General features: G+C 38.4%; 1 protein-coding gene across 1 annotated transcript in view; it reads right to left on the bottom strand.

Moving 5' to 3' along the window:
- PRKCI (protein kinase C iota) overlaps positions 1-15,295 on the bottom strand; it is a 48,451-nt gene that overhangs the window by 21,145 nt on the left and 12,011 nt on the right. Inside the window, 2 exon segments of the mRNA XM_060767535.2 lie at positions 664-753; positions 6,700-6,821. Coding sequence (XP_060623518.2) covers positions 664-753; positions 6,700-6,821 — 212 coding nt within the window.

Raw genomic sequence — 15,295 nt, 5'->3', positions numbered from 1 at the left:
TTAACTAACTACTACAGTTAGATCCTACCTTCTAACTAGTTCAATGTATCCCTATCATAACCTTGTGAGGTACATTTACTGAGAGTAGGGCTTGACTAGCAGTGAATTTCATGGCTGTTTGAGGACTTGAACCTTTTTCTCTCCGGTATCCTTTCTTATTTCCTTGTTTTAAAAACTATCTAGCTTAATAAAAGTTCTATAGAAATGGGAAACTTGCACCTCATTTTGCAACCTACAGACTGGGTTAAATCTATTACAGATTCAGTCTGATAGATTATGCCATTTTTCTTATGGCCAACCTAGTGGCATTTCCTATTTTAATGAAGTATTTATGAGCTAGTGGAAAGGGACACATTATTTTCTTCATACTAGGAACCATCAGAGTCTTAACATAGGAGTTGTCTGTCACCGGTGCTTTTCTCCAAAGCTATGCAGTTCACCATAAGGGCTACCTTGCTGTTCTGATGGGACAGGAGTCAAAAGCATCTCTTTTCCTTTTAGGCTGCTTCCAATGGTCCTTCAGGGACTTTTTCAAATGATTATGAATGAATGCTCTGAAATGTGTATTCTGTCTCTTGGGCTCAAGATCTCACTATAATAATTTACACCCTTTGCTCCACACAATGACCCATACACACACTATCATCTATTACACCAGGTTACCATGTATTAGAAGTTCAGAATCCTTATTTAGTTCATATAAACGAAAGGCCTCTTCCAATTCCAGCTGAGAAGAAACAGTACACGGATCCCCTAAAAAGAAATAACAAATTAATTCAGAGTGAATGATTATGCCTAAGCTAAGATGCTTCTCTAACAAACAATATTCTCTTCATGGCTCTTGATTTTGGATGAAAGAGATTATTTACTGCTTTTTCAAACTATACACAGAAATGTATTTTCACTTAAGTCCGGCACACAAAATCTTTTAGAGCATTAACACCCAGACATACACTGAATGAACTAAATGTTAGCAAGTTTGCCTCTAAATTTACATGTTATCATGTCAGATTTGAATGTTGAAAATCCTATGAAGATATTTGTTTTATTAAGAAGTGTCACTGTACCTAAAACAATAAAACACCTCTCTCTGCCAATGATTATAGGATGCCCTCTCATCCTTCAGCATTCCACAAAGCTCCTCTACCAGAGCTTACAGTCTCTTATCACCTGGGAGGCTTTGCTGATAGACAACTGTAGCTACCTCCCAACATCAGGTTTCATCCCTTCAACTTTGTCCTGAGTCAACACATTCCAAGAAGGGAGTCATTCTTGGAAAACAGGACAGCTACTGGGTATTTAGCAGCAAAGAGAAAATAGAGGACCTTCCCTTTTTCACCCAATGTGCTGGTTCTTTGAATACACATTCAGAATAGTTACCAGGATCTGGATATTTCAGCTCATGCTCTTTGGCAAAGGAGTAGCACACAAGATATTCCAAGCGGGATTTTGTTAAGATTATGCAAGACATACATGGGGGTTTTCTTTGGAGATGGGGGAGACTATGTACAATGAATGGCATCAAACTTAAAAGAATAATGGCAGCCAAAGAATGTGGGGCTGCAATATTGCAATCTCTTCATGTCCATTCCCTTAGTGACTAAAACAATTTATTTACATTACTTTAATTACTAAAACAGTTGTTGCCTGCAAACACACACCTCCAAACATCATCATCAATCAGAATAATTCCTCCTACATCATCATCAATTCCTATAACCCAACAGAGACTTACTAGCTTCTTTCCAGTAATTTTACGTGTGTGTAATGTGTACATGTATATAAAATATCAAACAAACTTAATGGACATATTTGTCAAAGTGCTAGAATTAGTTGCATCTTCTTACTGAGTGCACACTATGCAGTAAACCAGGCTTATGTTTGCACAACACTTGAAAACACCATTTTGAGGTTAAGATCCTACTTATCTGTGGAAATGTTTCACAATATTTTTACATTTAAAATTGTTTCTCATCATCCCGCCATTTACTTAGGAATGTATTGATCTTGGCCATTTGAGCATATTTGTCACCTAAAGTTCAAGGGTTTTAGTTTGTGTGCGTATATACTTACATATTAAATAAGATCAGGTAAAATGGGCAAAAAACACACAGACATTAAATAAGAATGCTACCATTTAACCACGCTGAAAGACCAAACCAGTTTTTCTTCATCCAAGCACAAAAACAATTGAAGGACATTTTTCAAAAAGACAAAATGAACATGGGCAGGTGCTCTTGAATGTGCTGAAGGCAATTTAATGTCTATAATCCTCTTCCCTATTAAAAGCACAAGAATTCATGTTTTGTTTTTATAACAATGCTTCTAGGTGTGCCAGAGTTAATAAGCTATTTCCTTTATTCCATCCTCTCCACAAAACTCTTTCTTTCAGAACACAGAAAGCAGAGAGAGTACTAAGATGTTAAAGAGGCTGAAATCGGATACTTCATGCTATGTGAAAATATCAATAACAAACCAGGATTTATAAACATATTACATAAATGCAGTAGGAATATATACAATATCCAGCATGGAGCCTCCAAGACATTTCTAATGCAGGTCTAACAAACTATGATTCTTCAGATCTATAACCCAAGCTGTGCTTTTTAAAACACTAAAAATTTTGGTTCATGCATCTGAAAACATGGATAAAATTATTGTACCCGTTGTTTGCATATAGGAAGAGCTTGCATGGTGTACTGGTTTGAGAACTAGACTACAACTCTGGGAGTTAGGGTTCACATCTCCATTTGGCCATGGAAACCCACTGAGTGACCTTAGATAACTCAAACTCCCTCAGATTCAGAGGAAGGCAACAGTAAATTCTCTCTGCATAAATTATACAGAGAGAAAACCCCACAATAGGTTCATTTTACAGTCATCAATATGCAATATGCATATAGGACCAAAAGTGGACTCAAGTATACTTTTCTTGGTAACTACTGGAGATACTTCTTCCCTGCCCCAGTCACAATTACAGGCCTGGACTAGCATTCTGCTGCCATGGCCTGCAAAGTCTCCCAGCTGCCGCCGCCATGGCCTGCAAGGTTTCCTCATTGCCGCTTTGAATGTGCTTTTACTGCAAGGCAGAAATAGGTTGAACTGGGTGGCCCCTGGGTTGCTCCTCTTCCTCCCCCTCCTCCTATTATTGCAAAGGCTGGATGACCACCTATTTGGGGTGCTTTGTCTGTGCTTTTCTTGCATGGCGGAAGGGGGTTGGACTGAATGGCCCTTGGAGTCTTCCACTGAAATACTGTTAAGTTTATGTTGGTTAAAATTGTTCTTCATTTTAAATATAGAATCACAGAATTAAATATTGTATTGTTCTTTCTTTCTTTTTGCACTACAAACAAGATATGTGCTGTGTGCTTAGGAATTTGTTCATTCTTTTTCAATTCTCACAAACATTCTCCATCCATCTGCCACTTGCCTGGCCTATCTGTCAAATTTGAAATGCAATGAGTCCAAAAGTTTCTTGGAGCTCCATGATAAAAAGGGCTCTGCAGCTTTAAAAGTTTGAGAACCTCTGATCTACACCAAGACCCTGTCCAATGAAAGCTCTGGAATGTAAGATAGCATCCAGTCTTTGCTTAAATATCTCCAATGATTGAGAACTATCCAAATACAGGACAATTTTTTTAAATTGTGAAGTTTCAACTACTGCCCACCTGAAATTTAAACAAATTGCTTATAGTCCTGTGCTTGGAAGCAACAGATAACAAGACTATTCCACTTTTTGCATGATTAACTTTAAAATAGTTCCACTTTTTTGCATGGCAGCAATCCAACTCAAATACAGCTTTCAAACTAGTTCTTATTTGGTTGTTGTCCTTAACATTTATTCTTGTTAATTTTACCTTTCTAAGGGCGTGGGAGCTATCTTAAAGACTACCATTTTTTTCCGGCATTATGCCAAATAAAACTTAATCTTTAAGATGCCACGAAACTGATAAATATGATGTCAAGTTCCTTTGGGACTTTGATCCCATGTTCTACAGTGTAAGTTACTTCTCCTTTCACAGATGTGAATATTTCTACACTCTGATCCAGTACATTTATAAAAATGTTGAGGGACGGAAGACTTAAGACATAGCTTTGAGGCACTGCATGCAAGGCTTCACACAGAGGAACAGCGAGTTACCAAACAGCCCACTGTACAATTGCTGAACCTGCTACACATTTGCTTAAAGAAGTGTTCATGCACATTTTCACATTTTGCCATCTTGTCAAGAAGAACATCATGGGAAACCTGGTCAATTTTTTTTCTGCCCAAATCAGAGGTGACTCATTTTCATTCTGAATCAAACCAGTAACTCTACCAAAGAGATGTGGGTAGCTAGTCTAATTTCTTCCTGAAAAATCTATGTTCACTCTGAGGAAGTAATGAATTATTTTCCAGATGCTGACAGAGCGACTGCTTAATAACTTGGTCTATAATTTCATTCAATCTTTATGTCATAGTGACCTAACTGGTCTGTAGTTTCCCATTTTTCTCCTCTTTAAGTTGGAGATTTATAAGTGCCTCATTTGGGATGGTTTTATTCACACCACTCCTCCCTTTAGGGAGATTTTAGAGCACACAAAGTATATCTAAGATCATCTCTGATAATTGTGGTGATGCACCTGCATGCCTCTGGCCTTCCCAGATGGGAAGAAATGACACAGGGTGTGTGGGAGTAATTGAGATCTATAGTTGGTAAAAAAAAGGTAACAGGATTCTCTGAATACCTTTGATTCTCCTAAATGGTAGACAAATCACAGATTGGAATCACTTCACGCCAGAGGATGTGACAGAGTAGAGTGGGATTAACTGAGGCCTTCTGTGGGCCAATGGTTGCCCCTCAAGCTGTATTCCTGTTGTATTTGGTGTGAGTTGTCCAACAAAATTTCCTGTAAGTTACTGGGCTCCATGTTTACTCTTGCTTCTTTGTGTTCTTGTGTCACATGTCGGATTCAGTAGTTAACTTGGGGTTTTACCATTCCAACCCAAGGAAATAATGATCAGACTACTGCTAAAATATTCTTTCCAATTCCATTACATGCAATCCTTAATCTACAAAGAGTACATCATATTTGCATCATGGTCTATCAAACCAAACCTTCATTGAGGACCACTTATAAGCAGCTACACAAATTTTACATACATTATCCTTTCCCTATGAATGCCTTGCCTTTGACAGATAGGACAGATCATTTATTCACCCACTAACCTTTGTAGTCTTTATACATTCTCTCATTATCATTTATACTCTTTGGAGATCCAATGAACATTTCCATGACTGCATCATTTGTTCCCATGAATCAGCAAGAAAGAATTGTAATCAGCTGATTCAATGAGTCTTGGTAGAGTCTCAGTCACATCCCTGAATACCTGCTTCAGGAAGGCAAAACATCACCCTGAACTTTCAAGTCACATAATTTGCCTACCAAACCAAGAACTGTGAAAGGAGATTAAATTCCAGGAAGTTTGCATTGTGAGTCATTTATAGTGACACGCTAGGAGAAACTTGTCGTACTGCTTTCCAGTCCAATAACTTTAATTGTATCTATGTTCACCATTTCATTCTTATATAACTTTTGCTGGCTCAAACGTAACTGTGGTACATACTGAAACAGTATGGGTTAATTACCTTATGTGACTTACTGGCCAGCTAACAACTTTTTCTCTACAGCACTGATGTTAAACTTTTGCTCTCTGATATTGTTGGACCCTGACTTCCATAATCCCAGACAACCGGTTACATTGGTGGGAATTTGAATCCAACAATAGTTGGAAGGCCACAGGGTTCTCATTCCTACTCTAGAGATAAAAAGTTACAAAATTTCCATGTTACAAGCAGAGATGACCTATGACTTCATAAGGCATTTTGTTTGTTCAAAATACAATATAATTGAGATCATCTGGGGAGGCCCTTCTCTCGATCCCGCCTGCCTCACAGGCTCGTCTGGCGGGGACGAGAGAGAGGGCCTTCTCGGTGGTGGCCCCCCGGCTGTGGAACTCCCTCCCTGCTGACATCAGACAGGCGCCCTCCCTCATGGCCTTTCGTAAGGGCCTGAAGACGTGGCTCTTCGAGCAGGCTTTCAACTGAGTGCTATGCTACTGGAAATGACAACCGGAATGAATTACGACTACGAGTTTGACTATGATTCCATAATATGACGGAGCGGATTTTTAGTTTAATTTAGATGTTATGTATTAGTGATGTTAGTTTGTTGTCCGGATTCTTTGTAAAGTGTCTTTTTTGTATTGTACACCGCCACGAGTCGCCCTAGGGCTGAGAGCGGCGGTTAATAAATGCAAGAAATAAATAAATAAATAAATAATTCACTATAAAAAAATAACCATAGAAACAACAAAATCAGCATTTCCATGAGGCTTAGGAAAGGTATCTTCTGAGGTTTATTTATCCCATTTTTTTAAAAAAAACTTGCTGAATTCCTTTTAAAGAAAAAAACTATAACAGTTCTAACTTTCAACCAAAATATCGCAAGCTTTTTCATGTTTATAGTTTCAGTTTTCTAGAAAAGGACATGGCTGACCATAAAGCAGTTCTAACAAATGTATCAGGTCCATTATTCATTTAAAAACTGGCAAATATGGACAACAGAAAAGAAAATACTCATTTCTACTCTGAAAGGAGGTGCATGGGTATAGGGCGCCAGTAATTGATGTAATAGTTTCATCTTGTATTAACTTGCCTTCTTCATCTATCCATTTCATGGTGAAGAGCTGCTCGTTATCAAAGGCGCACATATCTCGAACTTCATTACACAGTCCCTCAAAGGAGATGGAAGGTTCAAAATAGGTTATCATAATATCCCTGGAAAGAGTAAAATGAACAGATTATTAATATAAATAGTACTAAGGATCTATTTGTTTTGCATCAGCTCTATCTGCTTTCAATTATCAATGTATGTGCATTGTATTACTGGTACAATCATCTTTTTAAATGCATTTTTCTTAATATCATATTGTTAAAAGCATCTATCCTGCTTTCTAGGGCAGGTATTCTATGCTATCCCAAATCTTGGGGGGGGGGGGGGGGGGGAAGCACGTCAGGTAGCAGTTTGGGTGTCATAATTGTAACAACACTGTCTGAATTAAACTGTAAAAATAGATGCTCGATGCTATCCTATCTAATAACTCAGTTTCTTCTCACCCTTGAAAAGTAATTTGATCGCTGGCATCATTTGGTTTTTGATGTCACATTAAATATTTTTATATATTATGCAAAACCACACTCTGCAAAATACATACATCAAACAACTCTACTAAAAGACACCCTATCAAACAAGCAAATAAAACGCAATTGTAAATGCATAGAAAAATTGAATATTTTTATCCTGGTATGGAAATACTTTAGTGAGCCAGTGTGGTGTAATGGTTTGAGCTATGGATCATTCCTATTCCCATCCATAACACATCTCAAAAATGCATACAACAAAATTGTTTGGCATTTGGTTTTCTAGAATGCTAAGACTGAAGAATGCTTCTTTAAATACCTTAATCAAGATTTTCCCTCACCCATTCAAATATTACAATATCCGTTTATACATGAATATTGCATGCAAAACAGCTATAGAAACATAAATCCACAGTGGTCAATTCTTTTCCACCCTAGAATTATGGATTTTTAAAATTTTAATTTATTGAATTTTTGTTGCTATAACTACGGTGTTCTAATAGTACATATGGATTTAGTAAACTCACTAAGAAAACATACAGTTCCAAGGGTATATCATAAAGCAATAGATTCTGTTATGTGTCAGATGTTTCACTGGCAGTACTTTGCTGCTACCACATTACTACAGTAGTAGCATATTATATTTGATTCTAGGGAAAAAAATTCAATTATTTTGGTCCATACCATCTATGGATTATTTTCAATTCATTTTCTCTGCAGGCATTGTGATATTCTGAAACATTTCATTTCTAAATGAGAATGTTAACTAATATTGCAAAGTCCTCTCTCATTTATTCTTGAAACTCATCAGCACTATTTCTAAAATTACAAAGCAATTAAAGTCGTTGGGCTTTTTTTACTATAGTTCTTTCCTTTGTCTTTTGTCCATTGTTATGATTTCATAGCTTGTAAGTTTCCTGATTACAGCTAAGGTTTTATTTTGCTTTGATAAATATTAGGATAAAGGCAGATAAATGTTATGCATTATGGCGTGATTTAATCTAACTTCTATTTGTAGTTTTTCATAATATTTAATAGCATTTAATATAGATTATGACCAGAAGCTTAAAATGTTTATTGCCTTGCTTCAGATAGTGCCTCTTTTTTTAAGTATTAGTGTATAAGAAATACAGAAGCTGTATAATGCTGCTTCTATGCAAAATGGAATTTATCTTTTCCTTCTTTCTTCTCTATAGGGTATTAATAAAAACCAGTGCATGGCAAAATTGTAGAAAGGCCATATTACATGTCAACAAACTCAAAGGGACAACAAGTTTCCAAGAATGAGCAAAGTATTAATAACAAGATCTCTTGGAGGTTTCCCATTAATAAGATCACCAAAAGGAGAAGCCGATATGTCATGTCACATACTAAACTACAGTAGAGTCTCACTTATCCAACGTTCTGTATTATCCAGCGCAGTCCAAGGTGAGAGAAAGAAAGGACCTTTGTCTGTTTTGGTGCTAAAATTCGTAAATACAGTAATTAATACTGTATTAAATTTAATTTGTAAAACCACAACGTAATCATAACATAATTTGACGTTTAATAGGCTTTTCCTTAAACCCTCCTCATTATCCAACATTTTTGCTTATCCAACATTCTGCCAGCTCATTTATATTGGATAAGCAAGACTCTACTGTACTGTGAATCTTTTTATGATCACAAAATTGCCTTACTGTTTGTTTTTTTAAAAAACTAGCTTTAAATTTCCCCCTTTGACTATGTTCTATTCCTGCAAGGCCAGAAATATTGTTGCTGGTAATATTTACTTAAACAGTGAACTGCAATCCTACTTACTTCCTTGAGACTTGTAACAGTAGCTTTTTAATCTACTTTTTAACGGCTCCCAATAAAACTAAAGTCGTGTTTTTGAGTTCCGTCTTTTGAAAAAAGAAATACTAATAGGTTTGAATTGGTTAAAATTGTTCTCCATTTGAAATATTGTATTGTTTTTTCATATTTTCCCTCCACTACAATTAAGATATGTGCAGTGCAAACAGGAATTCCTTGATTTTTTCCCCCAAACTATAGTCAGGGTTGAAAATGCTGCTGATAAATGCCAGGTGGGTGGATGGGAAGACTGCTACTAGTCAAGACTTCATCTTCGATGACTATGTCAGCCTGGCATGTTATCACAGAGACCTGACTGGATGAGGCTGTGTAGAATAACTTCTCTCAGGTTTGTACTCCAGGGCTCTCTGTTCAGCAACAGGCAACCTGGAGGGAGTTCTTCTGGGAGTTGGAGTTGCAGTAGTTTATTGAAACTGCATCCTTTTTGGCACATTTTAGTGTGTTTATTTGAAGCTGAGCAGCCAGGACATATTAGGTATTCTGTTGATATTCCATTCACCCTGCTGCTGAACTCCCTTCTTGAGCTAGCAGGGTGGTCTCGGGGTTGCTGTTGGGAGTTTCCCTTTCTCGAACCGTTATTTCAACATCCATGATGAGACTGGCCTTTCAGGAGCAGCTCAAGGCTTCATCCCTGCCATGACAACCATGGGCCTGACCCAAGCAGTATCTGGCTCTACTCATGTGACTGAGCATACCTCTGAGGATGCTTGCCACAGATGCAGGTGAAACATCAGGAGAGAATGCTTCTAGAACATGGCCATACAACCTGAAAAACCTATAACAACCCAACTGAGTATACTCTGGACTTTGTCTTTTGTAATATGGGTGTGGATCAGGGCCATAGCCACAAAAAATGAGGGGGGGGGTAGAATTTGTTTTAGCAAATCATGAAGAGTAGTTCCATAACACAAAATAATTTAAATAGTATGGTTATTTCTATATTTTATATAGACTTATATAGACTTCTCGTAGATTTAGCATAGGAATTTGGTTAACCCGTTAAAAGTCATGAGTAAACTGGGGTTTTTTTTTTAACCTGAAAAATTTGGGAGGGGGATTGTACCCCTACCCCTCCCTGGCTATAGCCCTGGGTGGGGTGAAATGTTATCTGGGAATGAAAGAATTGTTAATACTCCCACCGTCATGGAAAGATAACTAGCTGATGAGCTTCAGATTTGCTGGGAAATAGAACCTCTGCAGGAATAGAGAACTTATTAAAACAGTCTGCCACAGTAGGATGCCTGATGGCTTTGGATGAGACAAATTATCAAGATCCATTTCCCTCTGTTTTCAAACATGGTTACAGAACAAAAATACCTTTGGTCACCTTAATGGAAGACCTACATCAAGTGCTAGACCAGTGGTTCTCAACCTATGGGTCCCCAGATGTTTTGGCCTCCAACTCCCAGAAGCAGCTGGTAAACTGGCTGGGACTTCTGGGAGTTGTAGGCCAAAACACCTGGGGACCCACAGGTTGAGAACCACTGTGCTAAACAGATGTTTCTGTTGATTCTGCTGGATTCTCAGCAATTATCAATATTATTGACAATAATGTCCTTCTGGGTTGCCTTGCTTGGATGGGACCTGGGGAGACTGTTTTAGTGGCTTCATACCTTCCTAAGGGAGTAAATATAAAAGGTAGTGCTGGAGGACTCCTACTCGATTCCTTGGCCATTTGTCTGTGGGTTCCTTACAGCTTGATTCTATCTCCATGCTACATGAAACTGCTAGGGGAGGTTCAGTGCCATCAGGACTACAATGACCCCCCGCCCCCAACTGTTTAGAAGGAAACGTTTTTGCTCCAAAACCAGTAATCAGTGATATGTTGTAGGGCAAATGAATCTAAACTTAATGCACACAAAACAAAGTGCTCCTGGTCAGCAGAAAGGAAGATCAGGGCATAGGGATTCAGTCTGTGCTGGATCATACATTTGCAGTTTGGATGTGCTCCTCAATTCAATTTCCAGCCTGGATGTTCATGTTTCCATTGTGGCTAGGAGTACATTTGAACCATCAAAGATTGTGGAGTCATTAGCTCTGGCCATGGTGACACATGTTTTAGTTACTTTTTAGTTACGTGGGGTTACCCTTGAAGAATGTTTAGGAACTTCAGATGATCCAGACTGGCGCTGGCAACAGGACAGATTGTTAGCTGATGCTGAGGAGGTTCTTCCAATGGAACAAGATGACACTGTGAAGGCTACATGGCATATTTTGTTATGTTACAATGCCAGAAGACTGCAAAATAGGTTATGTAGATAGAGGCAGGGAATAGTTATCTAGAAGCAACTGATGCCTGAGATTTTTTTTTCTTCTTCTGTTGAATTTGCTACTTCATTTAATTTTCCCAGTGGAAGTACACTGCAGTTATGACATAGCAACATGGGCAAATTATATTAGCATGTACGACCTTGTGGTTCATTTTTTTACTTTTGCAGGGTCCTGCACCCCTAGCCTCACAAAGAAGAGGGATTACTGTAACTGTCACACATTCTCTATTGGTTAGGTCTCTGCCATGCCGAGGCAGCCATCAGAAGTGGGTCAGAACTTCATGCCTGCCATAACAACCATGGGTCTGGCCCAATTGGTATCTGGCCCCATATATGTTGCTGGAAACACTGTAGACTTATTTTTGTATGGAGGATGGGGACAATTATGATCCGGGAATGGAGGAGCTCTCTGTGATTTCGTTGTCATAGACAGATCACTATCTAATCAGGTGGAGGCTTACGGATCCGGATGGATTCCTGATGGCTCTTGGGGATTATCCCGCTGCCCTGGTAGGTGATCCTGTTGACACGCTGGTAAATCTCTGGAATAGGGAAATGACCAGGGTGGCAAGACATGATTGCTCCGAAGTGTCCCTTCTCAAGAAGTTGAGCTAAACCAGCTTCTTGGTTCACAAAGGAGCTGCCAGCAATGAATGCATGAGACAAGGACTAGAGCAACAGTAGCAGAGAACTCTGAGTGATCCCAACCAAAAACAAGCAAAATGTATCTGAAAATCTATGGTGGCAATAAAAAAAATTATGGTGGGGCAACACAAAAGCAGAAAAAGAGCATTTTGTACAAACACTATTGCTGCAAGGTCCAGGTAGTGAGAGGCCTAATCCAACCTGGCCCAAAACAGAGTGTTGTTCATACAACAGTATGCTGTGAAGAACCTGCCTACCATTTTGCAGATCAGATTGCTTGGATTCACTCGGACTCAGTTGCCACGGTTAATACAGCTCTGTTGGATGTAACTTTGGCTCCTACTTGTCTTATGTTGATGGATACTTTTCTATTTGTGCAGTCTGAATATGTGGAGAGGATTCTTGGAGAGGTGAGAGCTACCACGTGCACTCTATACCCTCACCCTTCCTGGCTCATAAAATAGGCCAGAGGGGGAGTGATGGAGTGGGTCAGGGAAGTTATTAATGCCTCCTTACATTAGGGCAGGGCCCCTGTGAGCATGGAGGAGGCTGTGGTAAGACAACTTAAAAAATCTTTCCTAGACCCCACTGTACTAGATAACTACAGACTAGACTCCAATCTCCCATTTTTAGGCAAGGTACCGAAGCGTGTGGTGGTTTTGCAACTCCAAGGGTTCCTGGATGAAGAGGATTATCTATATCCATTTCAGTTTTGTTTCAGGCCTGGTTACTGGACAGAGGCAGCTTTGATCACCTTGGTGGATGAACTACGCAGAGAAATGGACAGGGCTCGTGAGTCCCTGTTTGTTCTTCTGGACCTTTCAGAAGTTTACAATACTATTGACCACGACAGCCTTCTGAGTCTCCTTTTTGGGATAGAGCTTTGAGGTACTATTCTTCAATATAAAAGAAATATAAGTGTAATAATCAATCTGACTGCACCAAGGTATGCTTCTATTATAGAGATTTCTGGTGTGGATTGGAGAAAGATTATTTTACTTCATGTCAAAAGGAATGTATAAATAAACAAGTATAAAACTGATAAAATAGACACAAGCAGCTTAATAATTTTAGACCAAAAACGGGCAACAGCAACCACACTATCTGTAGCTTTAAACAGTTCTTCCTCTGTGCATGAGGAAGGGCATTGTGGACAAGCATACAGATGCTGAGTTGTTTGTTCTGCTCCACAGTCAAACAAGGTGGAGGATTCTTAGAGGTAGTGCCATTTTACCAGGTTGTCTTTTGATCTCCCAACACCACTTCTGAGTCTATACGGGGGCTTCTAAGTTGCCCATTCTTTGGTTTGCCCTGGAGACAGACCCTCGTGGGGGAAGGGCATCTATTTAGCTGCCAGAGGGATGCTCTTGCTGTTGCTGGTGCAACATTAAGAGGAGTGGTGGTTCTCATGAGAAAGAGATGGGAGACATTAACATAGAGGAATGCCAACCCTATAGAACTTAGGGTTTAAAATACATGGACTGGAAAGACCTCTCTCAGGAATGGGTAAAGCAAAGTATAGCAACTTCTTTTCTACTCACAACTTTACTTCAGTTTTTGTTTAGAAGCAACAGCTTCTCCTGGTTCTTCTCACTTTGGCCCGTTCTTACATTCTACTATCACATTTTTGTGTGTATTTTTGGAGTTGTTGTTTCCTATGGTGGAGAGCCATTGATGCCTGCTGGAAGCTAAAAACAGAATGTTCAAGCATAAGACCTTTCTCTGTTTTTGGCTGTCTTTCCCTCCAGATGGAATGAGAAGGGGCACAGTGAGACTACAGGAAGGTTTCTAGAAGCATTAAAAATGAGATTGATGAAATAAGAGACTTTTTCTATCCCTGAAGAAGAAGTGCAGTCTTTTGCAAAGGCTGCTAAGCTTCTACCTTCCTCAAAATTACAATTGAAACTGTAACCATATATGCATTGCTGAAGTCAACAGGGATTATTACTTGGGAATAGATATATAAAAAATTAAAGTGTAGGAATTATGAAGGCTAGCAAGGCATACATTTGGATGTCATGATGATTTTCAGAGAGAATGGATAGACAAGCTTGATTCATCCAGAGATCCATTGACTAGGAAATTTTAACAAAAATAACGTGAATTTGTACAATGCTTCAAGATAGAACAGGGTGGTAGATTATAGGAAATAGGTGCATTCACTAGCAAGAGGATAGCTCTGCTTAGATTCACCCACTATTGAGATGGTTCTTGGAATGTTCTACACTTTAAAGGAGACAATAAATGAAAAACCATAAAACCAAAACGTATATATTTTATATATTTTACTGTTATTGTCAGTTTTAATCCTGATTATCATATGCAACTCATCTTTGGAAGCAGGGAATGTCACAGCCAATGGAGGTAGGTGCGATAACAGAGTTGTGAAATCCCTGGCAACGAAGACTCCCTGTTACAACAATCTGGTTTGAAGATTCCAATGAATGAGTTGTTTGGGGAAATTGTACTCAATTAGAAAAGTAATGTAGAAGAAACAAGACAGGGATCAAAGGAAGAGAAAGGGTGTAGGGTCGCGAAGTGTAAAGGTAAGAGATCACTGAGTTGAATAACAAAAGTATATTTTTGTTGTGACTGAAATTCCAGTTAAATAACCTGTTTATGCCAACTCCCTATGTGACTCATTTTTCTCAAGATGTAGCAATCAGATGTAGATCACATTAACACTCCTAGATTAAAAGAGAAATAAAACTTCCCATGTATCAATAAATCCAATTAAGACTTTCAAATCTTCCCATTTGGTAATTATAACAAGCCTTTATAAATGTTTATATAAGCTTTTAGTTTTTACATTTTTAAGAATTAAAGAGCTTTAGCCATAAAATATTTGAAAGCTGGTAACTAACATGTCTCAACAAACAGACTATGAACTACGTAACTGGGAAGCACTAAAATACATGCAGTCTATACTTCATTCTGCTTTTCCTGTTTGCTCTCTTTGATTTGACAGGTTTGTTCACACATTTCATCAAACTTCTAAAATAAAGTTATTTTTTTAAATTTGTACTTTTCTCAAGAACATGTCGATGTGGTACTCTTACTTAATTGGTATGACATATCTTTAAGACAGTTACTATTAAAACAGGGACATTCTTTTTAAGATGTTTGAAATGTTCGAGGAGTGTTCTTTTCAATTGCCTGTAGTATAGACACACAGTTAAGAAAAGTGTCAGGGAACCTGAAAACTTAACTGAATATTTTAAACTGCAGTTATACTGAAAGGAAAGAGTCAGATTGATTTAGTGCTGGGAATGTTACACCAGGTCTCTGGGACACCAAGGAAACTCACTATATAACATTGGGAAAGTCACACTCTCTTAGCCT

This window comes from Anolis sagrei, chromosome 3 (genome assembly GCF_037176765.1).
Source record: "Anolis sagrei isolate rAnoSag1 chromosome 3, rAnoSag1.mat, whole genome shotgun sequence".
Taxonomy (NCBI): Eukaryota; Metazoa; Chordata; class Lepidosauria; order Squamata; family Dactyloidae; genus Anolis; species Anolis sagrei.
The sequence above is the reverse complement of the archived record's forward strand: the minus strand, read 5'-3'. Positions and strand labels throughout refer to the sequence as shown.